The following is a 27,027-nucleotide window of genomic DNA, read 5'->3' on the forward strand; positions in this document are numbered from 1 at the left end:
CAATTTCTTTAAATATTTAGACAATATGATAATATTCTAGAGCAGTGCTCAATATTTGTTGAAGGAATACTTCTTATCTTGTTCTTTCCTTTTTTTGTGAAGCTACGTTCGGGCAATGAACTTGAAACAGAAATGATGAATGATTGCCTGGCTAATCAGCCTCTTCAACCTTTGACTTCGCCGCCTAATTTAACAAACAACACAGCTGGAAGATCTATGACAGTCAATCATGAGATATATCCAGGTATGTTTAAACTATTTTAAAATAAAGCTTCCTTTCTAATAGAACATTATGGAGAACTGAATTATAATGTCTACCATAATGGGGTGGGGATCCCACAATGTTCCCATCACCATATATGAAGATGGAAGAGTTTGTCAAATAATGTAGATTGACCTTCCCACCCACCCTGACTTGTCTTCCATGCTGTGGTGGCCAAGGAAGCTGACGAGTAGCCTGCTTGCTCTGAGGCCTATTGAGGTCATTTTAGGGCCAAATAATTTTAGCATGACCCTCGTTCATTCTTGGCACTGCTGTGACTATAGAGCTACTGGTCAATCTCATTGGCTGGTGACTGTCTAGGGTGGAAACACCTTCCAGATGGGAATTGGATATCCTGCTATGAATCAATTAAGTTGCTCCAAACACACTATCTCTGTGTGCATCTGGACTTCAAGTGGGCAGACTGACAACCATTCTCTTGGTCAGGGGAGGTAGGGAATATGTCAGCTGTAAAATCCAGCTCATTATTTATGGCTAAATTGAGAAACATTAAATAAAGTGTTGCCTTACAATATATTACTCCTTTTCGGAACTACCTAATTTTTTCACCTTGTCACCATCCAATCTACTTTCAACAACAGCCTTTATCATCATCTCCACAACTTAATTTTGTTTTTTTCTCCCTTGGTATCAACAGCTTCTCTTTGAGGTGTCTTGTGCATGAGGATTATAATCTCTTGTAGATTGCAGATGTAAACCACCAAGATTGATTTATGGGTGACACAGTGGCTTGCACTGCTGCCTCACAGCGCCATGGACCTGGGTTTGATTCCACCCTCAGGCGACTGTGTGGAGTTTGCACATTCTCCCCGTATCTGCATGGGTTTCCTTTGGGTGCTCTGGTGTCCTCCCACAATCCAACAATGTGCAGGTCAAGTGAATTGGCCATGATAAATTGCGCATAGTGTTTAGGGATGCCTAGGTTAGGTACATTAGTCAGGGATAAATATGGGGGAATGGGTTTGGGTGAGTTACTCTTCCAAGGGTCAGTGTGGACTTGTTGGGCCGAAGGGCCTGTTTCCACACTATAGGGATTCTGTAAAAAAAAAGAAAAATGAGATAAATCTCGAAGTTGTCAAGAGATTACACCATGCTTCAGTTTTTAAAGACTTTGATGGAATGAAGGAAGACGGAGGGAATAAAGAGTTTCAAAGTTAGAGCTCCTGAGAAAGATGAGTCAATGCACTTTATCAATTAAAATGTCAGATAGGTGACATTGGACACTGGTTTAAACTAATCCAGAAATTTGTAGGAATGCAGTCAGTAGAGCAACATAAAAAAAGTCAATAGTTTACAGAAATGTCATCCTGACAGCAATATCAAGACAAGTTTTAATACTGTGGAGGAGAAGAAAAAGCATCAGGGAAAAGTGCGATTGTAATGGAGATTAGCACATGACCCATCCTGCTGTGTTTATATTCCTCATAAGTTACAGCACAGTGCAGAATGTAAACCTGAAACATTTCAAACGATTTACAGGAGTTTACCCAGATCTCTCCCATCCCCCCTCCCAACTCCAGCTAATGTACCTTCATTTTTGGTGCCAGTTTGTCTCCAATGCATATTCTGGACCTCATTTTACTTGCTTTCCAAACTTGGCAGGTACTATGGTGATAACCACATACATAACATTAGCTAGTTTTTTTAAAAACAAATGGAGCCAAACAGTGAACCAGTTGATTGATGATCCCAATGTTAAACATTTAAGCATATAGAAATGTTCTTGAGATTGTGTAACACAGAATCAAAAAACATTAACGAGAGTTTCAACACTTAGCAACAGATGTTATCCCTTTGGATGAGTGAACAGAAACTGATCCTTGTATTTACGATAAGAAAGCAGCTAATTGTATGTTCGGCTAAAGGTGAAGGAGAGACAGGAGAATTTTTAAAAATTTGATCAAAGTACTCACTTTGTCTCTTGAAAAATAAATAATTGGTTATCAAAAAGTATCAAATACCTTAATGGAGAAGTTAAACTTTAACATCTCCCTGTTGGTAGACCAGGATCTAATGTGAACTAAACTCCTTTGCAACCGGGTTGTGTTTTAGAGGAGCTACTCACTCAGGGATGCAAGTTGTTGTCTCTGTACGTGATATATTTTGCTCGTGGCATGTTTTCCAGGGTCAGGTTCTGGCTGGCTTCCAGGTTGCTCTAACTTGGCTTTCAGGTTGCTTTGGACTTTGAATCGACTCCAGATTTTATTAGCTTTGAGATTGATCTGGTTTGATGTTGATATTGTCACCCTCATTAAAGTTACTAAGATGGCATCACAATGCACAGCCCTTTCCCTCGTCAGTCAGGATTGGCCAAATATGGTTTTGGAAGGAATGCAAAATCTAACAGCAAATACAGCAAACTTTTTTATTAACCAGCAGCTATGAGACAAGAAATGTACTGGTTGATCAAATATTTTGATTCATCATGTGGTCCACATAATCAATGTAAGAATCACATACTAAGTAACAGAAACATAGTGCTGGGGTTGGGGGGCGCGGTGTTGCGGTGTGGTGGTAGACGATATGATTGTTATACTTTATTTACAGCATAAATTACTTAAATAAAAATGCATCTTTGCTTTAAATAAAATTTACCAGCAGATAACCTTCTCACTCGCACCTCCAACTGGCTACTTGAACATCGTGGAGATTGCAATAACACAGTAAACCTCAGTATTTCGGGCATATAATTTTTGCCGGTTTATTGAGGGTGCAGGTTCATAAGGTGCTTGTTAAAATAAGGTTTGCTGTATATTCATACCTCTTGGCAAATCTCCTGTCGTGATGCAGGCAGTGGGAAGGAACATTTTGTTTATAAGGGCAGGAGCAATATGTCACTACATGTGCAATGTCTCATTCTCTGGTTAAGGAAGTGCAGAGTTTTGGTTTAGGCGAGCAGTCTAATAATTTCTACAAATTCTCAGATCACGTAGAAGCTAGTTGCTTTGTTTTTCTTTTGTAACACAGTTTTTACAATGCTGGTTGTTCATTTATAAGTGCATATTTATTAAACCTTTATTTGTTTTATCGTCACTGCAGTGAATATGTTCATTTCAAGTAACCGATGTGCCTGATGTTAAGATTATTTACATAAAAATGTTATATAAATTTATACTGAATGGGATGACTGTTTCAAAAAAGAATGACTTGCATTTATGTACATATTTCAAGATCACTGACATTGGAAGGCCCTATACTGCCATCAACTTGATTTTGAAGTGTAGTCTGTGTTATAATGTAGGAATGCGACACTCCATTTGTGCACAACCAACTCATAATAGCATCAATCTAATAATGATCAGATAATCTATTTCTATGATGTTGACCATGGGATAAATATTGACTAGGACACTGGAGATACCTCTCTTGCACTCCTTCAAAAGTAGGGTCACAGGATCTTTTGAATTCATCTGAGCAGATAGGGTCCCAGGAAGGAATGTCTAATCATACAGTACACCCTCAGTAATACATTGGTATGTCAACTTTGATTTTTGTGCTCGGCTTTAAAGTGGGATTTGAATGGCCCTTGTGACTGAGAGGGAAGAGTGCTACCAACTGAATCATATCTATCGAAACAAATCAAAACTAAAGTCACTCCCTGTATATTATCCTTTGAGATTATAACTAACTCAGGCCTTTGAACATACGGGGGTAATTTGAAAAGCTGGAAACCAGTAGGATGGATTATATCTGATTTTATATATCATGTGGGAGGATTAAGTTAAAACTAACTTCATCATTTTTGAAGAATAAAATAAAGATAGAAGAACTTCCTATTTTGAACAGATAAACGGAATTTTTGTTGTTCATTTAGGGATGTACAATTGCTCTCCCACCAGCAGTGGACCAGCAGCAACTGCTTTATCATCTCCTCAGCTTACCCGAAGTTCTTCATCGCTTTACCCTTCCATCGAAGGGGACCTGCACAGCCCACATGGTCATCTTCCACAACTGACTACAGTGGAGAACACCAGACAAGGGTAAGGTTTATAGAAACAGTGCCAGAGAAACTCAACAACTCAGCATCTATAGACAGAGAAACAGAGCTGACACTGTGCCTGAGTCAAATGGACTTGAAATGTTAACTCTGTTGCTCTGTCCACAGATGCTGAGTTGCGGAGTTTCTCCAGCACTCTCTGCTTTTATTTCAGATTTCCAGTGTCCACAGTATCTTCCTTTTTTAAGGTTTACAGAATTCAAGAATTACGCATACAATGAGTTTGACTCCAATCCCAACTGTCTGAACATGTAAATAAATGAGCAAATAGAGGTCACTTGCTGTCCAGAGATCAAAATTATTGAGTTTGTATCAGAGGTCTGTCATAAAAGTCTATATGTTTTTAATATTCTATAGGAGCTTATTCTTCAATGTGTTCACTTTCACTTCATCATTGGCTGATTGGAACCAGCTAACCCAAATGGAATACATAGTTTATCTAGCCCAGGATGACCAAAATCTATGCCTCATTGCTATGTTTAAGGTTCTTTTCCCTGATGTTGTTATTATATTGGAAGAAACATTATATAGCAGTTGTAAAGACATGGGAAATGTTTGATTTCCCACATTTATATACTACAGTGGAACTTGCTGCAAGTACTTTTTTTGTTCTGACAATTAGTCTGTTTAAGCAAAGAGAAATAATAAGTTGCTTTTTAAAATGTTAATGTTTAAAAGCTTACATTTCCAATCAATGAAGAGGAAATAGGATTGCAGCAGCTATTTCAGCAAGAGGTTGGTATTAATAGTTAACAGTGTAATGTTTACAGCCCTTCCTGAAAGAGAGGTAAATAGCAAATCCTTATTATTTCATGTTCATATGTTTCAACAAGAATGCAAGTTGCCTAAAGTACACCAGAACTTCAATAAATCTTCTAGACTTTCCTGTCCAGAGATTGGAGTGTGGAAGTGTGCCAATAACTTGTGCCTATCAAAGGGAGGCTGTGGTGTCACTAGTTTAAAAGTTCAGAGTCCTTAATGGTTTGTAGATTTGGGGTTCAAATCTCACCAGGGCAGATGGTGAAATTTGATATCAATTTTAAAAATGTCTAATGGTGACCATTGTCAATTATTATAAGAATCCATCTGGTTCATTAATGCACTTTCAGGAAGGAAATTTGCCGTCCTTACCTGGTCTGGCCTGCATGTAACTCCAGATCCAAGAAATGTGGTTGCCTGTGAAATGGCCTAGCAAACACTCTGTTCAGCGGCAATAAGGGATGAACAATAAATGCAGATCCAGCCAGTGACACCCACATCTTATGAATAAAAAAGGAAGTATCCCAGACAGTGTGCAAACTTTTCTGCTACTGTTATTTTAATGACAGTAGTATGCAGTCAATGCTGAATGTGTTATTGAGTGGTTGTACTCTTCAACATGTGAGGCTAGCACCACATGAAGCTTGCTTGTTTGGATAGGCTGAGTGGAGGTCACGTGATGCAACGCCAGATGTCTTGACACACGAAGAGAGAGCTCCTGTCCCTAAAAGGACTAGGAACATCCCAGACAGACTGAGGAGGCAGTGAGAGCAGGTAATTGTAATTTCTCGAAGTGTTGCCATTGACAACATGGCTGTCGTGTTACAAGATGTTTGATAAACTCACATAAATGGTCAAAGTCAATGAATTAGCTTCACAGAGCAGTTTCTTACAAAGGAAGGATCAGCCTCTCTCACTGCTTCATTCACCATATCCACTTCATTAACTTATCAACAATATCTATTTATTATGACACAATTCATTCATAGCTTCACTTCGCTCTCACTTACTTTAGCACTATTGCATGTCACACACTCACATTTCATGCTTTGCATACACTGCCAGCCTTTCAATTAAGGCAAATACACCTTCCAAACACTTTGCACCATATTCACAGATACACGTACCTTTCTTTTGCAGACAATCAGGCTGACATTCAGAGGAAGCAGCTCCTATCCAGTGGGATATGCAGACACAGTTTCATGTCTGTCTCAGGCTCATGGAGGAAGTGACGTTGGCAGTCATAGGAATGATTACAACCCAGGCTGTGCCCAACAATGAATTTGAAACCTGCATTGAGCTTGGACTAGTTTGAGGATGACATTTCATTCCTATTTCATTTACCTTTCTTCATCCCTCGCTCTGTAATCTATCCTGATTTACAAGTATGCACCTCTTGCTTTTTCCCCTTCCTTCACCCACCCCACCCATGTACCTTTATCCTTTCAGAGACTGAAAACTGACATCTGGTGAACAACTGGTGGCAGGGCCATAAAAGCAAGAAGAATAAAAAACAGATGAAGGGGAAACAATAGTGAATTTAGAGCATCTCCGTGGTTTGCTCCTCTTCTGTTCATTTTAATCCTTCATAGGCTCAATTTGTAGTTTGATGACCTGGAATATTGTCTATCCTGGTGTAATTTGTCGACAGTCAGTCACATGAGAAGGCTATAAGGAGAAACTATTATTTTTAATGTACATTTCCTAGATTGGAGGTTTATTGTTTATCTTGCAGCTTGCTTTTGAATGATAGGTGAACCTATGTTCTGTGTGAATGCATTGGATATGAGAATTATCTGGGGAGTAACAGAATCATTACACTCTACTTCCTTTGAACATTCTCCTTTCACATTTTACTCTGTTTTAAATTGCTTCATCATTTTTGCAAGACTTGTATTTTTTTTAACTTTTAGTCTTTTCAATCACAGCACCCAATTTTAGGATTTGGTTCTTCAGCGTTTTCTCAACTTTTATAATTTGTAGATCTCTTTTCTGATCAGAAAACTAAAGAAAAACATCAGTGTAAAAAGACGGCAGTTTGTGAAATAAAAACGAAATATTGGTAAATCATTTGCAGTGGCAATTGACGTGATGACCTTGATTGAGAGGATGTACTCTACAGCTGTCTTACGTATACAATTACAACAAATCAATCAGGATAAATTAGTGGAACCACCTCATGCATCCTCCCAAAAGGCCCCCATCTTATGGTGGAATTTCATCTCCTGAGAATTTAAAAACGAGATCAAACATCTACGCCATCCATTGTATCAGACTAGGCCAATTGGAATGATAAAATTCTGGAAAAATTCTTTGAGTTCCTTTAAGTTATTGAAACTATTCCAAAGGGCCATGATTGTAATGCAATCTCAATCTCATTTAGAAACTTTTCCATCTCTTTCTTGAAGGTACACAGTGAATGAATCAGGAACCATCTTACAATTTGGGATTTTGTTCCACAGTTGAATATTCTTTGGATAAAAAAGAGTTGCCTCACATATAACTAATTTTTTCCCTGATTTATAAACTTGACCCCACGTATCCGATTGAAATAATCTGTCAGTGTGTGCATAGTTTAGGTCCTTAATTATTCTAAAGATCTCATCAAGCCATCGCTGAATCTACACTTCTCTAAACTATACATTTATTATTTAGGTCGCTAAAGGTTTATGAAACAAGAATCATTGTTGTGATTCCTTCCCTAACAGAACATAGAACACAGAATTTTACAGCGCAGTACAGGCCCTTCGGCCCTCTGATGTTGCGCCAACCTGTCATACCAATCTGAAGCCCATCTAACCTACACTATTCCATGTACGTCCATGTGTTTGTCCAATGATGACTTAAATATACTTAAGGTTGGCGAATCTATTACCGTTGCAGGCAAAGCATTCCATACCCTTACTACTCTCTGAGTAAAGAAACTACCTCTGACATCTGTCCTATATCTAACACCCCTCAATTTAAAGCTATGCTCCCTCGTGCTCACTGTCACCATATTGGAAAAAGGTTCTCCCTGTCCACCCTATCTAACCCTCTGATTATCTTATATGTCTCTATTAAGTCACCTCCGGCCCAGGGGACTTATCTATTTTCACACTCTGCAGGATTTCTAATACTTCTACCTTGTGAACCTCAATCCAACCTAGTCTAGTAGCCTGTATCTCAGTATTCTTTCCTCTACATCTCTGGAACTATTTGGAGGCCTATAGAAAACGCCTAACCTCAGCCCATACTACCTCAGTTGACGAGTCCCCAAACATCCTTTCTGCAACTATAATACTGTCCTTGTCCAACAATGCCACACCTTCCCCTAAATCAAGATATTTGCATCAACCATTCCTGTCCCTGCTCTATCCATGTCTCCAAAATGGCCACTACATTGAAGTCTCAGGTACCAACCCTTGCTGCAAGTTCACCCACCTTATTCTGGATGCTCTTGGCATGAAGTAGACACATTTCTTGCTTGCCGGTGCTATCTTGCATCACTGAAACTTGATTTCGGACCTCCCTACTCTCAACCTTTTCTATAGGTTGAACTACAATTTTGGTTCCCACCCCCCTGCTGGATTAGTTAAAACCCACCCCAATAGCCTTAGCGAATAACCCCCCAGGATATGGTACCCCTCTGGTTCTGATGAAGACCATCCTGTTTGTTGAGGTCCCACCTATTCAATTATCCAATAATCCAAAACTCTCCCTCCTGCACCATCCCTGTAGCCACATGTTAAACTCCTCTCTCTCCCTATTCCTTGCCTCACTAGCACATGGCAAGGGCAACAAGCCAGAGACAACAACTCTGTTCGTCCTAGCTCTAAGCTTCCATCCTAGCTCCCTGAATTTCTGCCTTAAATCCCCATCTCTCATCCTACCTATGTCGTTGGTACCTATGTGGACCATGACTTGGGGCTGCTCCCCCTCCCCCTTAAGGATCCCAATAACATGATCAGAGACATCACAAACCCTGGCACCTGGGAGGCAACACACCAACCGTGAGTGTCTCTCGTCCCCACAGAACCTCCTATCTGTCTCCCTAACTATAGAGTCCCCAATGACTACTGCTCTGCTCCTCTTTCCCTTTCCCTTCTGAACATCAGGGACAGACTTTGTGCCAGAGCCCTGTGCCCCACTGCTTTCCCCTGGTGAGTTGTCCCCCTCAACAGTATCCAAAACAGTATACTTATTGTTGAGGGGAATGGCCACAGGGGAACCCTGCACTACCTGCTCGTTCCCTTTCCATCCCCTGCCTGTAACCCATTTGCCTTTTCTTGTATCTGAGGAGTGACTACTTCCCTGTAACTCCTCTAAATAACCTCTCTGCCTCCTGAATGATCCAAAGTTCATCCAGCTCTAGCTCCAGTTCCCTAACGCGGTTTTCGAGGAGCTGTAATTGGGTGTACTTCCTGCAGATGTAGTCAGCAGGGACTCTAGTGGTGACCCTTACCTCCCACATTCTGCAGAAGGAACATTCAACTGCCAGGAGAAATAATTTACAGATTAAAAATTAAAGACTGGTAGGAAAGTACAAGATAAATTAGAGGTGCAAGGCCAGGTGATGTGTTGTACCAGTGTGATGTAAGAATTGGTGGATGCTGTTGTGGTTCACAGTGAACACGTCTGCAGAAAGTGTTGATTGCTTGAGGAGCGTTGGCTCAGAGTTGATGAGCTGGAGTCTGAGCTTCTAACACTGTTACGCATAAGGGGTGGAGGAGCATTATCTGTATGTTGTGTTTCAGGAGACAGTCACACCCGGTGGATTGAGTACTTCAAAACTGGCCAGGGACAGGATGGTATGATTACAAGTGAGCAGGTCGAGGGATCCCGAATTTAGCATAAGAGGAGCCTCCACTGTTGACCATGTCCAACATGGATGAGGTAGTTGCTTCCTCTAAAAAGGAAATTAAGGAGGATGGGCAAACTGACCACTGTGCCAGGGTACAGAAGGCTATTTGAGCTGGAATAGGCTTGAAAGGCTAAATGGCCTACTTCTGTTCTTATGTTCACGCAGGACAATTATTTACAGATGCATGATTAAATGCTAAGCATTCTTGTACTTCTATACAGTTGTGGTAGGAGTTTCTGCTCCCCTCCACTGCCACATAGGACCTCACAAAATACCGGATGTGCTTTCCAATTATTGGTTAAACTCTATAAAAATAAAAGACTATTTCATATTAAGAAGTAATCATCCTAGTTCCAGTCCTTTGTTTGATCTGAGTTACTCGGTCTTAGCTGGAGTTGGGTTAGTATACTGTGATTGACTTTGCAGCTTCTAGCTGGAGTGGGAGGGGATAATGTTAGGGAGAAAAACAAACCTGCCACTTGCAATTGCTATCCACCGTGTAATATGCATATATAATATATATCTGGATGTAAGATGAAGAAAAATTCTATCTTAAATGTTGTCCGTCAAGGTCAGAACAGGTTCTAAAGGCTCCTTTGAGCAAAGGTAAGAAGACTGTTCAAAAGAAATGGAATAATATTGGAAAATCAACCTTAGCCTATAATGGGATATAGAACTTGCGTGTAATTGAGGTTCCAAAATATGAATTAATAGTGTAAAGCTTTGTGGCACAGCACCTTTGCCAAAGTCAATATGAATTGTAGGGCTTGCTGCTCCCAAATGGTTATAACTGGGACCATTTACTCATTTTCACAAAATTGTTGAGCATGCTTGGAAATGCAACACTAGATTCCCGTCCGTATTACCAAATCTGTTTACATTGGCTGGATTGAGAAACAAACAGTGATGCTCTTCGTGATGCGCACTGAATATAGCAACTGAGAGCCAGGCGTGCTAACTAGCTGATATTGGTATGAAAATAAAATACATTGTGAATTAAGAAAATGTATATCCTGTTAGTTTGTTTTCTTGGTTTGTGAAAATGAGTAAAGATTGAGAAATAAAATATTTCTAGTTTAAAACAAAACTGTTTTGCTCATTCCTACATAAGAATGTTAAATGAATTAATAGCCTAAATTCAGCTTTCATACACCAATTACAGTAGCAATGTAGAATAACTTACTGTTAAATGTAAAGATTGAACTATAAGCAGCAAATCAACTTTTTAGTAAATCAGTAATGCATTGGAAATTAACGTAATGTTCGCAATAATGAGCAAATTGCTTTAAACATCTGAAGTAGACAATGTGGTGAAATAATTTAAAAATAAATAGAATTTATTGGAAGGTGAAAAAGGGACAGAGGCATTATAATGACCTGGGTTTGCTGTAATAATGATGGTGAGGGTATCAGCATTCACGATTATTACAAGATAAATGTGACAGCAATTTCTGGTGATTGCAGATATTTGTCTAACTGCAACTGCAGAAATTCCTATAAGATATTCTGATCTTCTATTGGCAGAATTGGGAGTGTTGCAGTGTTCACCAATAATTCAATACTGAAATCTATGGCTTCAACTTGGGTTAATTGCCCTTTGGTTTCATATTAAAGATAGCTGAAAATGTTAAGGCAAGTGCATGCAGGAGTTAATGACTTTTCAAGTAATAAATACTACTGAACCACCTGACTGCCATTAAACATTAATTTTAACCAGTATGGAATCCCACTGTCCAAAGAAGTGCCTGCTTTGGATAGTTCTGACCGCACTGCCCTGACAGGTCTGTAGCAAACTGGAGCTGAACCAATCCAAAAGCTGTCATCAAGCAGTCTTCCCAAACTCAAAGGTGCTTCTTTGTCTCAACTGTGTAACAATACCAGTGCTCCAAAGGCAAAAGCCTTGTGTTGATTAAAATAGATGCACCACTTGATTTTTCAAATTACAAAACACCTGGTATTTTAGCAATATAGCAGTGTCCAACTTCCATTTTAATATACATTATAAAAAGAAAAATATGTGGTCTCTTACATGTCTCCATCCTTCAGAAGGTGAAATGTAATTTTTAATAACATTTCAACTTCATGTAAACATGGCACGTATACAGTACATAGCATAAAAATTAAATTCATTCACCTGTATTCATTCTTTATTTAAATGATTTCTTGTTATCTTCTTCTCAAATTCTTCAACTATTCTAGCATTATCTCTTTCTTGTTAATGTTTTGGCTATTGCATTATCTATTCCAGCAATGTGTACAATGTTTACAAATAAATAATTGAATTAATAAGCTCCATTGAAACAATTTAACAATTCAACTTCTATATTTTTTTAACAAAACCAATGAATTGGTGTCAATGTATATTAATCTTTCTTTGCAATCATGCCAGACAGAGACTGCAACATATTAAAAAGTCAATAATCCAAAGTCTCTCCTTCTGCTGTAAAGTATTTCTTTTGATATTGATTTAATTTCTTAGAAAAACACCTATTGGCTTCTCTATCCTGATTCATCATCTTGCAATAAGGTTGAGCTTGCCCGGAGGTCACCAGCATCAATTGCCATTTTGAAAGGTTTTTTAAACTGAGGGGTGGCCAAAACTGATTCATCGATTAGGATTGCTTTCAGCTTCTCAAAGGCTGCTTATCACTCAGCTGATTATATTACCTTTGGCTGTTTTTTGTTACAGATCCATTAAGGGCACAGTTATTGGGCTGAAAATCAGCATGAATTTCCGATAAACATACACATTCCCATAAATCTGTTGGTTTCTTATTTTGTGTTAGGAATGAGAAACTTGATCAGAGCCTTCATTTTCACTGGGATTGGCAACACTTATCCTTGCCTTCCATGCCTTTGGCATGTTATTCACATTATTGTAAATGTACTCTTGGCAAGACTTTTACTAAGTCAGCTCATGGTGATAGGCTTTCTCTTTGCTTTACTTTCTAGTGTTACTGTATATTGCAACATTATATATATATAACTAGACAATGTTGAGTAATTCAGCTAAACCTTGATTCATAAACCTTTGGAATGTAACAGGTGCATTTTTAAACCTGAATGGCATGACATGATATTAACATTAATCATCTGGTGCGACAAAAGCTGATATCTCTTTAACTTTTGATGTTAATGATACTTGAAAGTAACCTTCAGTAGATCAGTCTTAGAATGGAATGTGGTGCTCCCAATCTTACCAACACAATTTTCTAGTGGAGAATTTGGGTATGAAACTGTTTTCATTATTGCATTTACTTCTCTGTAATCAATGGAGCAACTGATTGACCCACCAAGTTTAGGAACTAACACCATTGGTGAATTCCAACTGCTTTGGCTAGGTACAATCATGTGATTTTTGAGCATGTATTGAATCTTTATTTCCACCTGAGCTTGTTTTTCTTAAATGCTAAGGAGATTGTTTTATCAGTACCAATTTCCCTATATCTACATAATGCCTGACCAAACAATCACATCCAGGTATATTTCTACAGATTCCCTTACATTTCCAAAGTAACCTTACGAGATCTTCCCAATTCCAAGTGCAAAAATACAGTCTTTAACTGTCCCAATATTTCAGCATTGCATTGTTAGATTGAGAGAGTTTTGTTTTGTGAACTATATATCCATCTTTGTATCTCACTCTTCCTGTCGTTGTCATTCTTCATTGCTCTTATCACCTGGTAGCCTTGCTCGATCTTATCCTTCTCTGTATGATGATATTGCTTTGTCGTGTTTACACAATCTAACTGAATCTCATTCCTGCAATCATGAGTGTCTACCAGATAGATTGCTTTATTTACACTCCAAAGTACCTTATATGTATCACCGAATTTCGCTTGCAGAGGTTCCCCTTATAAACCTAGGAACTTTGCCACTTCATCCCCTGTTTGAAATGTGTTGGTTGTACCACGTCTTTATGCCTATTACTTCACCTTCCTGTGAAGTTTTAAAATGTTACTTTGTACACTCCTGTCTCTCTCTCTCTCTCTCTCTCTAGAAATATGGACATATAATTCAACACTGATCATTTGTTTTATACCTTAAAACCTTTTCCTTAATTTTAATGGACCTATTAACTTATATACATTAATAATTCAAGTAGACTAAATCCAGTGGTTTAATTTCTGTAATCTGTGTAATTTGTACAAATAGTAATTTGGTTATTCTTTGTCCTAATCTTGTTGGAATTCACAACAATATGTCTTGATCATTGTTTGAAGAATCTGGTGTACCTCTAAAACGCTCTTTGGGTTTCAAGATGATAAGTGGTGAACTTAAATTGTTTTATGTCCAAATTACAGTCAGTTCTTCTATAATACGATGGTTGTGTTCTTGTGCACCCCGCCTTATAGAAAAATCCTGCTTTGGAATTAGCACTTCAGCTTTTAAAAATTCATACTGTAGAAACAGCGTTCCCAATTCATCAATCATATTTGTGAATTTGCGTTGAGGAAACACTGGTTATAACAGAACAACCTGTACTTATTATGTCCTGTGTGTTGAAAACAGTGGAATTTAAATATATATTTTATTGTAAGTTTGGGTTTCTGTTTTTGAATTAGTACCCCTAGGTTTTCTATGAGAGTTAAGTTTATAATTAAGTTTTAAGTATATCTATAGCCATGGTCATTGGCCTGGCTTCAGAGTGAATAGATTTTAAGTACCTGCAATTGAATTATGTTTATTTTAGATTGTTCTACAAGCCAATGAGGTAAATAATGGGGCTTTCTGGTGTAAAACTAGTGGTTTTTTTTAACTTAAGGAAACACCCATAGTTTAGAAAGATTTTTTTTAGTGTTTACTTTGAGTGGAGCAGTCCTGTGAAGTCCATGGAATGGGATGGCTGAGCACACCTGTTCACCTGAAAAGGGAAGGATATATAGGAAACAAGGTTACTTTAGAGTGAAGAGTTAAAGCTAGTCCCAGACCAGAAATGTTGGAGGTAAATCCCTGAAGAGGTTTCTTAAAGCTGAGCGTATTAAAGCAGATGTATGAAGGCTGTCTGCAGTTCCAGTGTGAAAGTTGAAGCCACACATATTGGCTGCAGGGATAGGAGTATTGGGCAAGTAGTGTTTTGCACTATGGGGAACATTAATGATTGAAAAACCTAGATAATTATCCCTCCACTACTTTAGCTGTACTTGTTCTTAAAGGAATGGTTCTGGAAATCTGTTTGTCATATCTATTATTGTACTGGTGTCCTCCTATCATTTTTAACATTGTAACAATCAAACTCCACCAGCCTCAACTTCGGTGTGAGCTGCTGACATGAATTTGCTGAAATATAGATCTGCATTCTCCACCTTAATCAATAACACAGTAAACATTACTTATGAATTATCCTTATCCTTTAGAATGTTTATCTACTTTAATATCTACCTGTGGTATTACTGTGACCACTGACATTGGATTTTGTTTAGCCGTTGCTTTGGTCATCGTATATAATGCAAAAAGACATGGAATTTATTCCCGTAATTGTTCTCTCTCTTTAACCTTTTGGACTTTCTGTGATTACAGGCAAAGCTGTAACAGCCAAATCATTGCCTAGGAGTAAGTCACCTCCTTCCATAGGTAAATAATTAACAACTTCTTACTACCAATGTTCTGAGTAACAAGTCATACTCTATTTGCACTTTGTACAACAGAACCAGGATATACTCTCCACTTATCCGACTCATTAACACAGTAGCTTTCTTTGCATTCTCTGGAGGTAAACCATATCCTTCTCCATCAAAAGAGTTTCAGTAGCTCCTGGGTCTCTTAATATAGTTGTGGGTTTAGCAGCATTATTAGAGGACAAGGGGATCATTATTCTTTGTGACAAAATCCCTTCACATCTCTAACGTACCTTTTCATCTCTTCTGCCCTGACAGCAGTGTTTACCTGTTTTCACAATTGGATGTAGTGATTGTAACAAGGTCAGCTGATTGGGGCTGTTAAACTGTCCAATCAGGGAGCCTTGGCTGATAGATATAAACAGGAGTGTGAGACGTACTGTTCACTTCGAGGGCTGCCTCTGAGGGAGCCGGATCAGTGTCACGGGCTCACCACACATAAATAAAAGTTGACATGGTCACAGGATACTGGCCTTTGTGGAGTTATTTCAGTGGTGATGAGAGAAAAGCTCGCTCCTGAAGAAGTTCGCTTGCAAAAGTTGTCTTTGAGTTAGGGTAAGCATTTCTTGCATCATGCCTTTATTTAGGAAACTTGACTCGTTCAATTTTGCCAAAGACTGGGCTCAGATGTGGAAAGAATGCATTATTTTTGCAAGGCAGATGAAAAACAATGAACAATTCTGACAGATTGGGGACCCGCAGATTTTTTGGTTATCAGGAGCCTAATTTTCACTGAGGCACAAGATGTGAAAACCTTTCAATAGCTGATGGATTTAGTTAAGGAATATTATGATTGGAAGCCTCCTCTAATTTTGAGGCGTTGTCAGGTTTACACGGCAATTCAAGAACCGGGGAATCTGTATTGGGATTTTGGAATAGGTTAAGAAGACTGCCAGAAGTATGTGATTTTGGCTTACCCCATAATGGTCTGACAGAAAGAGAAGTCCAAACCTTGAAGGCAGGTTTATAGAAACAACCTACAGCTTCACTATATACCACACTGTCCCGGTTCTTACTTGATAAAAGGACCACCCCTCAAGGAACCACAGGGATAGCTCCAGCAGAGTTGCCAAGGGAGAGAAGGCTTTGCACCAGGTTAAATCTGATCTTCCCAGATCTGGGAGGGGGGCTGAAACAGCATCAGGAACACCAATGCTGGACACAAGACTCCACTAAGTGAGAGAGACAGTTAACTTCAAGGGACAAAGGTTGGTCTAGGAACCATGGGAATGGCCCTGCCTGGGTTAGAGGTGTGGACAACCTGAGATCAGGTCCAGTGATGTATGAAGTTTGGGTAGCTGCGACAGTTCTGAAGAAGCACATGGGTCATGTGAAAGCTGCAAACTGTGGGGGAGCAAAACGTGCCCTGCTCCTCAACAGTCTTTCCTACTGTTCTGGAACCTGTGGGTTCTACCTTTCCATCAAGCATTGAAAATATCCCAGAATCTGAGCTGGAAATGGCATTTGCCACCAGCTCGATGCCTTTGCCATCTGAATAGGCGAGCTACTGTGCATTATACACTGCCTCTATTAGAGGCAGAGTTGGAGTAACCTGACCCAGTGCTGAAACATCCCAGGAGAGCTACAAAAGGAAGAACCAGCCTATGTCATCAGTCTCAGAGAGGGCGGGATATCTTGATTATAATGAGATCAGCTAGTGAACCTCATAGAATATGTGTTCCCTGATAGGGGCTATTACTCAGGTCCAATCAGAGAGTCCTGGCAGACAGATATAAACAGGGATCACATGTAAATAAAGGGTGAATTGTTATCAGGATACTGGCCTCTGTGGAGTTATTTGGTAAAATAGCAGCCAGGACCCAATGATAACATTGACACATACAGATTGAAATCCAGTGAGAACCCCACTGGTTTTGGGAGCAGGAAAAGGCTTTGAAATATTGGACTTTGTAAGTAGGGAGAGCAAGCTGGAAGAAGGAAAAAAGAAAAAAAAATAAACAGGGCATCAGATTCTGTTCACTGTAACAGCAAGCTCTGAGGAACGTGGATCAGCATCAAGGACGTTTCACATGTAAATAAAAGGTAACTTGGTGATGGGATACTGGCCTCTGTGGAGCTATTTCAGTAGTTAAAGCTGCAATTTGATCCATGATACTTCTTCATGAGTTCATTTCCCATACCCACACTTACAACTTTAATAAAGCATTAGCTTTCCACAGAGCTTCCAGCATTCTGAATGAAGGTGTCCTGCTGTTATGACAATGGAGACACTTTGGCCTTCAGTTTTCAGCTCCTTTAAGAGGCTGGAACTCGAAATTCAGTGGAGACAGAAGTTTTTCTTTAAAAGTAGGAATAAGACAACAGAGACATGGAATTAAAATGCTGGAGAAACTTTTTTTTTTGGCCTGAGGAGGAGATCTTGGTGCATTTTCTTTACCCTGGCTCCTTGCCTTATTTTTTAGTCTCTCACCCAGTCTGCTTCTCAAGTTTATTGGGATGTTGAGAAAAAAAATAAATTTTATGCATTGGCTCATAATTGTTAGCCAAATTAGGAAGGTTTAAACAATCCTTGGATAGGCACATAGATGATTTTGGGATAGTGTAAGGGGACGAGCTGAGAATAGTTCACAGGTCGGTGCACCATTGAGGGCCGAAGGGCCTGTTCTGCGCTGTATTATTCTATGTTCTATGTTCTATTTCTGTGCCTGTCTAGCAAGTGACTTTAACATGGTTTTTATTACAAAAGGTAATAGTTTATACATTCTTCTGAGAGAATAATTTTTCTGAGAGCTTAATATGTGATATCTACTTCTAATGCCAATATCCACCTTTGAAAATTACTTTCTTTATTCTTTCAAATTAATTATAGTTGTGCCCAGGCTGTTTCCTCAAATTTTAAAACTCCTGTGTGTATACTTCAGGAACTAGCTCATACACATCCAGAATAGCTTCTTTCTCTTCAGCATTAAAATCGATAAAAAAAAACCTCCCCTGACAGTGATGCATGCATTTGATCTGCTTTACCTGTCGACTTGAAATGGCACGGATTCAATTAAAGTCAAATCAACTTCAACTTAATCACTTTCCTTCAGCTTCTTTATATGTGTCACTGTTTTCTCAAATTACATAAATGCCTCCATATCCTATTACTTGAATTTTGGTAGAGCCTATAAAATTTATAGACGTGAGAAAAATCCTAGAGATAATTTGATGAGATTTTTTTTGCCTCTGATGCCCTTTTTAAATGGATAACTTTATGCTGGAATTCTCTACCTCTCGAATATAAGTTCTGAAGCAGAGTCATGTCAGACTCATAACATTAACACTGTTCCCTCTCCACAAGTGTTGCCAGGCCTGCTGAGTATCTCCAGCATTTCAATTCCATGTCTCTGTTGTCTTATTCCTGCTTTTAAAGAAAAACTTCTGTCTCCGCTGAATTTCGAGTTCTAGCCTCTTAAATCCTCTTATGTCTTTTCTTCTATTTGAAACGCTAGTTCTTTTCCTCTTTTCCTCAATCTCAAGTTGGGTAAGTTGTAGTTCCCTTTTCAAATCAAGTTGCTTTAATTGTTTTTCATGTTGAACTGCTTTAGCTGTAAGTGAATCTTACTAATTCAAGTGGCTCACCAATTCATGAATGTATTCATCCTTGCATTTCTATAATTGTTCTTATATGAAACAAGGAACATGGATATGGCAATGAGTCAAGTTGAATAACAATGGATCCTTTAGGCAGTGTCCTCAGTTCCACTACCTTCAGCTACTTTATCAAAGACTATCCTTGCTTTACGGTTTGCTATTGATTCCACAGTGTTCTGCTCCATTTGAAATTCATTTTGATAATAAGTCAAAATAAACTATCCCATTCCAGGAATTGGATAATATAGAAATATTGACTGATATAGAAAATAACATTCAAGTCAAATTTAAGTGACAGGTTAAAAAAAATTAAATGAAGAAAAATCCCAGTTACCTATCCTGACCTTCACATGCCCTTCTCGTTGCTGAATTCATTATCATCAACATGATGATCATATTTAACAGACATTTAACTAGCTCAAATATATCAACACCATGACAACAAGAGCAGGGCAGAAGTTGTTCACTTATGTTGTTGGTCTTCTGATCCCTCAGAATAGTGACACCATCTACAAGGCTGAATTCAAGTCACTGTTTCAATTCCAAACAGTGGTCAGTTTGGTACAGGAACCAGCTTGGGGTAATTTTCCCTTGAATCCCTTTCTTAACAAGAATCTCTCTAATTTGGTCTTAAATATGTTCAATTAACCAGCCTTTGCTACATTCTGAGGTAGAGAGTTTCAAAGTCACACAACCCTAAGAAAAAAATTGCCCTCATATCTGTTCTAAAAGGGGTGACCCCCAATTTTAAAACACTGGCTCTTGTATAGACTCCCCTGCAAGGAAACATGTCCAACTTGTAAACTCCGTTTAGGTTTGTTAACTTTGATCAGTTCAACCCTCATTCTTCTGAATGTCAGTGGGAACGAACCCTGCCTGTCCACTTTTTCCTCATAAGACAATTTGCTCAATCCAGAAATCAATTTCATAAACTTCCACTGAACTGCCTCCAGTGTATTTACATCCATCCCAAAATAATGAGATCAAAGCTATGTATAGATTTCAAGAAATGGTCTCACCAATGCCTTGAATAAATGAAGCATACCTCTTATGTTCATTTCTTCTTGGAAAATATGATAACATTCCAGTAACCTTTTTAATAATTTGCTGTACATTTTACTAACTTTTTTGCCTCCACAGTAGAACACCTAAGCACATTGAAATTCCTCAGTTTTTCTGCATTTAAATAATACTGTGCTTTTTCATTCTTCCTGTTTTCAGATTTTCCCACATTCCTCTCCATCTGTTAGATTTTTGCTCAGACATTTTATCTATACTAGGTTGCGTCCTTGTTATGTTCCTTTCACAATATACTTCCTATATTTTCATCATCTGCTAATTTAGTTATCGTACCTTTATTCCTTCATCTAAGTCTCTCTCATGGGAGTGTCTAGGACCAGAGGGCAGAGTCTCAGAAAAACGGGGCACCAATTTATGACTGAGATAAGGAGGAAATTTTTCTCTTAGAGGATTGAGTATCTTTGGAACTCCTTGCTGTGGAGGCCGAGTCCTTGTGTTTGGGAAAAGGACAGGAAAGTGGTCGTAGGTGTCTTAGATCAGCCATGATCCTATTGAATGGTGGAGCTGACTCGAGGGGCCAAATAGCCTTGTCCTGTTTCTATGGTCTTATAAATTGCAAGAAGTTGAAGGTCCAGGGAAAACCCCCAAAGGACCTAACTTATCACATCCTTCCAATCTGAAAAAGCCAATTCTGCATAGTCTGTTTTCCTGTCAGCTAGTGAAACTTATATCTATTGCTAGTGTATTATCCCGACGCAACATAAGGTCACTTGGGGTTGGGATAATATATGGGCTTGGATAGAAGATTGGCTAACCAACAGGAAGCAGAAAGGTGGATTAAATGAGTATTTTTCTGGTTAGATTTTTTTTTATTTTAACACCTTCCCCAAAAAGACATCAAGCTGACTAGCTGAAATAAAACAAAGATATTGGAGATCTGAAACAAAAACAGAAATGGCTAGAGAAACGCAGCAGATCTAGTAGCATCTGTGGGAAGAAAGCAGAGATAATGTTTTGAGTCTGGTGACTCTTCATCAGAACTATAAGCTCACTATCTTAAATTGCTCATTGTTAGTAGCTCCTGGCTACCCTCCATTGCTGGTATGTAACATGGGTTTTCTACTGCAAAGACATACACTAAATACTTATTTAAAGTCCCTGCCACTTTTTCATTCTCTTGATAATTCCCCCTGTCTCTGCTTCTACGGGCAAACTGTAATGCCCGGAGTTTTGTCATGTCGGGAGCTCTCTGCGGCAGTGAAAGCGAGGGAAGTGGCTTGAAACTGCAAGTCAGACACTGAGCATGGTATTTCCCATTTCTGTGGGTTGCGAATGGAGGTAGCTTACGCTTCATGCATACATGGTTCCTGGATGTAGCTAGGCACTTAACAAAAAAGTTCCAGTACTTCAGGTTTTATATTGCAGATTACTTTTAAAGAAAGCACCGCCATGCATAAAAACATAATTTGACAGGTCTTGACAGACTCTAACGCTTCTTGATAGGACAACTCAGAGTAGGTCTCTTCTCAGTGCTTTTCTTTTGATAATCAGGGTAGCCGTTTGGAGAACTGATGTACTTTGTGGATATGGTGCAAGGACACCTTAGATGTGGGTAACAGGTATCCTTTGGTGAGGATAGGAAGGTGTTGTTTTGTGTCGTTAACATGTCATTAACTGTGAAGAAGGTTGTATGTAACAGGTCCATGAACCTTTCGGAATTGTCAAGTGTGTTAATAAAAACTTTTAAAAATTTCCATGATCTATCAAGAACTGGAAAAAAACCATAAATTAGTTTGTGTGATGGACTGCCTGAAGAAACAGAGTATTATTTTCTACTGGAATATATTCCATGCACTTTATAATTCTGTTTGCTGCAGCCAGAGTCTGAACCACTATTTTGAGAAATGTAGTTCAGTTTTTTTTGCTTTTTTAATATAAATGTATTTTCCTCATTGCTCATTGTTAAGATTTTTGCTCTCTTACTGTTAATAAGTGCATTATGTAGGCCAAATGGCTGTCAGAAATCTGCACATACAAAAATCTGGTGCCAAATATGACAAATCTCCCATGGCATTGTACATGGTGAATTGGATGATATTGTGCCAAACCTGGGAAAATATCTTATAGTACTGTAAAGGGGACAGTTTAGGAGTTCAGCAATATCTCAAAGAAAGCAATTTGAGATTTTGGAGTAATAGGTAAATTCAAAGATAGAGCTGCAGGTTTTGGCTACCTTTGTGGGGGTGAAACCTTTTGGTTTTAGCACCACTGGAGGAGTGGGAGAAATTGAGATTTGGCAATTTGAAAAGCTGGGATTCAAACAGCAGTGTGGAGTAAACTTTGTGGTTTGGCATTGTGAAATACATAGGTATACAATTAAGTATTTATGTAGACAACATTTACTTTGGAATTCTAAGCAAGTATCCAACTTGTAAGTCATGTGCCTTTGTCGCCCAAGGTAAATCCTCTAAAGTAAAAGATGGTTTTGATCCAAAACTTTAATTGAAAAAGACTTTTCACATTCCTTTCCAGCTTATTTTTAAGTGTTCAAATCCTATTCAAACACTGTTTTAGACTAAGTAAAGATGGAGTTTGGCATGTGTACATAAAAATGCACGCGTCTACTGTAAACAATAATTGTTTACTAAAATTGAGCAAAATCAAAAGAAACAGCTGGAAAAAACCATTCCTCTCACTTCAGTTATATCTGAAGTCAAAATTATCAAATGCACAATGGTTTAACTCTGAAACTGTATTTGAAAGAAAGTTTTAGAAGTCTTGCAGCTTTGCAAAGCTTCTGGGAAAATAAAGAGAATCAGAAATCATGTCACAGTATGACAAAAAACATATGTACAGTTCCAGAAAGAAAATTATCCAGGGAAGTTCTTTATATTACACACATTGCATCATCTTGGAATTACAGTTTCAAGTGTACTTTATAATGCTCCATCTAACAGAGCTGGAGAAAATTATCATCAGCACACTACATTTTAGACAGTATGGTAAATCTACCTGCACAATTCTCTCATGCATTTCTCATATAAACCTTATACCACAACAGTATTTATAAGCTTACAGATTATTTCGAAATAAGTGGAGGCATGAACCTCCAGTAGCTTTTGCCAGAACAGCTTGACGAGAAAACTATTTTGAAGTCTTTATTTTTGCTTCAGATCTAGGGAGGCTGAAAGAAACTGGTATTCATTGAGGTTTTGGTTTGAAATCAAATTTTTAATGTTTAAGGTGTCCTGCAGTTAGAATTATTCTGTTTGTACTAGAATATTCATTGTCATTATTCATTAGGATGGCGTTGTCGCAGACATTGTATTTTGATATTTATTCCACTTTAGCAACTAAAGCTGTGAAGAAAATGTTCTTCAATGACACTTAGCTGGAACTTAGAAACCTCATTACAAATTCTGTCACCGGAGATATATATCTGTCTCCATTCCGTTCCACCAACCGAAACTTATTAAATATGAGCACAGGTGAATCTCCAGTTAAAGCTTGTCATCTGAATACAAGTAAATATCCAACAAATATACAATTCAAACTCTTGGAGCAGCCTCTCCTTTGTTTATACACATGGGTGATCTCTTACTTTCTATTATATATGACATTAGAAAATCACTGCTGGCGTCAACAATATTCATGGTCCATTATTTTCAGTGGAATTAGAGTGGCATAGCATTGCTTGATACTAGAACACATTTAAAAATCAATGGGCTAAAAAAATTGTCTGCTCCCATTTTATGCAAGGGCCAAGTGGGGTCATGATTTGGGATTTCACTGCCCAATTACATTGTGGCTAGTAGCATTAACATTTCATATTGACTCATTCATAGAACAATTGCAATGTTGAGCTGAATGTGACCCATGCTGCTGTCTGGTCTACTACTGAACAGGGACCTTAGCAGTATTCAAGGCTAGTACATGTTCCAGGTAGCCTTTGCGTCATAAAGACAGCTTTTGCCTCTTTTACAGGAGAGCTGCGCTCAATAGGAGTAAGCTGCTGATGACCGACTGTAGTAGCAATGGCTGATAGTATGAACATTATAAATGAAGCCCGGAAATGTATAGAATGCTATGGTTCAGAGGCGAGGCACTGAAGACCTTAATGATGGAGGTTAACAGTGGCCGAGAGGCCTTGTATCTGATTCAGGGAGTGAAGATCAGAAGCCTGGGTTTGTATGATGACAGACAAATGGAATAGAGGCTGCAAAGAGGAGAAGCTCTCCGCATAGGGAAGAGAGGAGCTCATTAACAGCAGTGAAATAAATGATGTTGATTTGAAGGGTGAATATTAGCTCAGTCAGTGTGAAGAACTGCTCTTTGAATGGTGCCTTGGAATCTTATTTGCCACCTGAGGGGCTTCTGGTTAATAACTCAGGTAAAAGATGGCACTTCCAATGATTCACCACTCTTTTAGTATCGCACAAAACTGTAATTCAATTTGTCAATTTCCTATTACTATCAGAATACTACAGTTGTATCATATTTAACTTAATACTTGACCCATTTTGAGTACCTTCACAGAGAGAAAATAATACAGGAGTAAGTGGCAAGGAGACAGACTGGGAAACAAAGTCTTCTCTGAGGTTCTTTGCAAATTTCTTTTTGTTTTCTGAAGACACTTGAACAATTACTAAACTCGGTCTCTTGGAAGACATTCTTGAGCCACTTATGAGGAAAAATGTGTTTTTCCTTTGTCTTCTGTACACTTCACAACTTTGATTAATCTTCTTAGCAAACTGCAACTAGGATGAACAAGACTCACCTAACGTTTGGATTGCAGGCCATTTGTACTCATAGATTTTTAAAATTTGCTCATAGAATGCAGGTGTCACCAGCTGGGCTAGCATTATTTGCCATCCTTAATTGCTCAGAGGGCAGCTGGGAGTCAACCATTCTGCTGTCTGTGTGGAGTCACATGTAAACCTGACCAGGAAGGAGAGTAAATTTCCTTTTGTAAAGAGTATTTGTGAACCAGACTGATTTTTATAATATCAGCAGTGGTTACATAGTCGTTGCTTGACTAGCTTTTGTTTTTAAATTTCAGATTTTTATCAATTAAAATCTCACCGTCTGTCATGATAGAATCCTAAGCCACATCACCTCAAGCCTGTTCTGCTATTCAGTGACATCATAGCTGATCTGTGGCCTAATAATACATATCTGCCATTGGTTCATATCCTTTAATACCTCTTGCTTAACAAACGTTTATCCATCTCAGCTTTAAAATTAACAACTGATCCAACATCAACTGTTATTTCTGGAAGAGAGTTCCAAACCTTAACCACTTTTAGTGTGTAGAATTGCTTCCTAACATCTGTTCTGAATGCGAAAGAGAAAATGCTGGAAAATCTCAGCAGGTCTGGAAGCATCTGTAAGGAGAGAAAAGAGCTGACGTTTCGAGTCCAACTGACCCTTTGACAAAGGGTCAGTTAGACTCAAAACGTCAGCTCTTTTCTCTCCTTACAGATGTTGCCAGACCTGCTGAGATTTTCCAGCATTTTCTCTTTTGGTTTCAGATTCCAGCATCTGCAGTAATTTGCTTTTATCTTTCCTGAATGGTCTTGTCCTAATTACCAAAATATAACCTCTCGTTCTAAAATCCCCAATTAGGGGGCATAGTTTATTTTTATCAAACCTGTCTTTTCCTGTTAATATTTTGAAGACATTGATTGGATCACCACTTAACCTACTAATCTGTAGAGACATCAGGCTTAATTTGTATAATCTCTCCTTATAACTTAACCACTGGCGTCCATTTATCATTCAACCTACATTGTACTCCCTCCAAGGCCAATATACCTTTCCTAAGGTGTGATATCCAGATCTGCTCACAGTACTCTTAGGTTGGGTCAAACTTGGGTTTTGTATAACTGCAGCATAACTTGTGCATTTTTGTATTCTTGGCTGATTCAGAGATGGGAATCCTGTCCCTAAACCAAAAATAATTTGGGACCGAACACAAATGTCCATTTTTTTCCCCATGAAACCCTAGACAAGAAATGTTGACAACTTAGCTGACTTTGGGTAAGATCATAGTTTAATCTTCTTTAATTTCCAATCAATCTGTTCAAAGATGTTATCATATACCTCTGAAGCAGATGGGACTTGAACCTAGGCCTTCTGGTCCAGAGATAGTGACATTGCCACTACCACTGCACCACAAGAGCCTGACATAGTTCAGTCTGATTTTGTCTCCAACTAAGATCTCAATGGAGAACTAGCCATATGGATACAGAACTGGCTTGAATGTAGAAGACAGAGAGTGGTGGCAGAGGGTTGCTAGTCAGACTGGAGGCCTGTGACAGTGGTGTGCCACAAGGATCGGTGCCTGGTCCACTGCTTTTCATCATTTATATAAGTAATTTGGATGTGAACGTAAGAGATATACAGAGGAACCTCGATTATCCAGCATTCGATTATCCGAATATCGGATTATTTGGCAAGATCACAAGGTTCCAACGCTTGGCTGAACAATGTTATTTGGCATTTGATTATCCAGAATTCGATTAACTGAACAAAATAATGCCTGCCTGTGTCTTTTAGTAAGTTTGCAGATGACACCAAAATTGTAGATGTAGAAGAAGGTTACCTCAGATTACAACAGAATCTTGATCAGATGGGCCAATGGGCTGAGGAGTGGCAGATGGAGTTTAGTTTAGATAAATGCGAGGTGCTACACTTTGGAAAGGCAAATCACAGTAAGACTTATACACTTCATGGTAAGGTCCTGGGGAATGTTGCTGAACAAAGTGACCTTGGAGTGCAGGTTCACAGTTCCTTGAAAGTGGAGTTACAGGTACATAGGAAAGTAAAGAAGGCATTTGTTATGCTCTACTTTATTGGTCAGAGTATTGAGTACAGGAGCTGGGAGATCATGTTTTGGCTGTGTAGGACA

At 38.7% G+C, this 27,027-nt stretch overlaps 1 protein-coding gene across 1 annotated transcript in view; it reads left to right on the forward strand.

Moving 5' to 3' along the window:
• LOC132818502 (zinc finger protein GLIS1-like) overlaps window positions 1–27,027 on the forward strand; it is a 204,136-nt gene that overhangs the window by 136,915 nt on the left and 40,194 nt on the right. The window contains exons 5-6 of the mRNA XM_060829561.1: window positions 103–244; window positions 4,098–4,263. Coding sequence (XP_060685544.1) covers window positions 103–244; window positions 4,098–4,263 — 308 coding nt within the window. The remainder of the gene's footprint in view (window positions 1–102; window positions 245–4,097; window positions 4,264–27,027) is intronic.

Source organism: Hemiscyllium ocellatum, chromosome 9, assembly GCF_020745735.1.
Source record: "Hemiscyllium ocellatum isolate sHemOce1 chromosome 9, sHemOce1.pat.X.cur, whole genome shotgun sequence".
Classification (NCBI taxonomy): Eukaryota; Metazoa; Chordata; class Chondrichthyes; order Orectolobiformes; family Hemiscylliidae; genus Hemiscyllium; species Hemiscyllium ocellatum.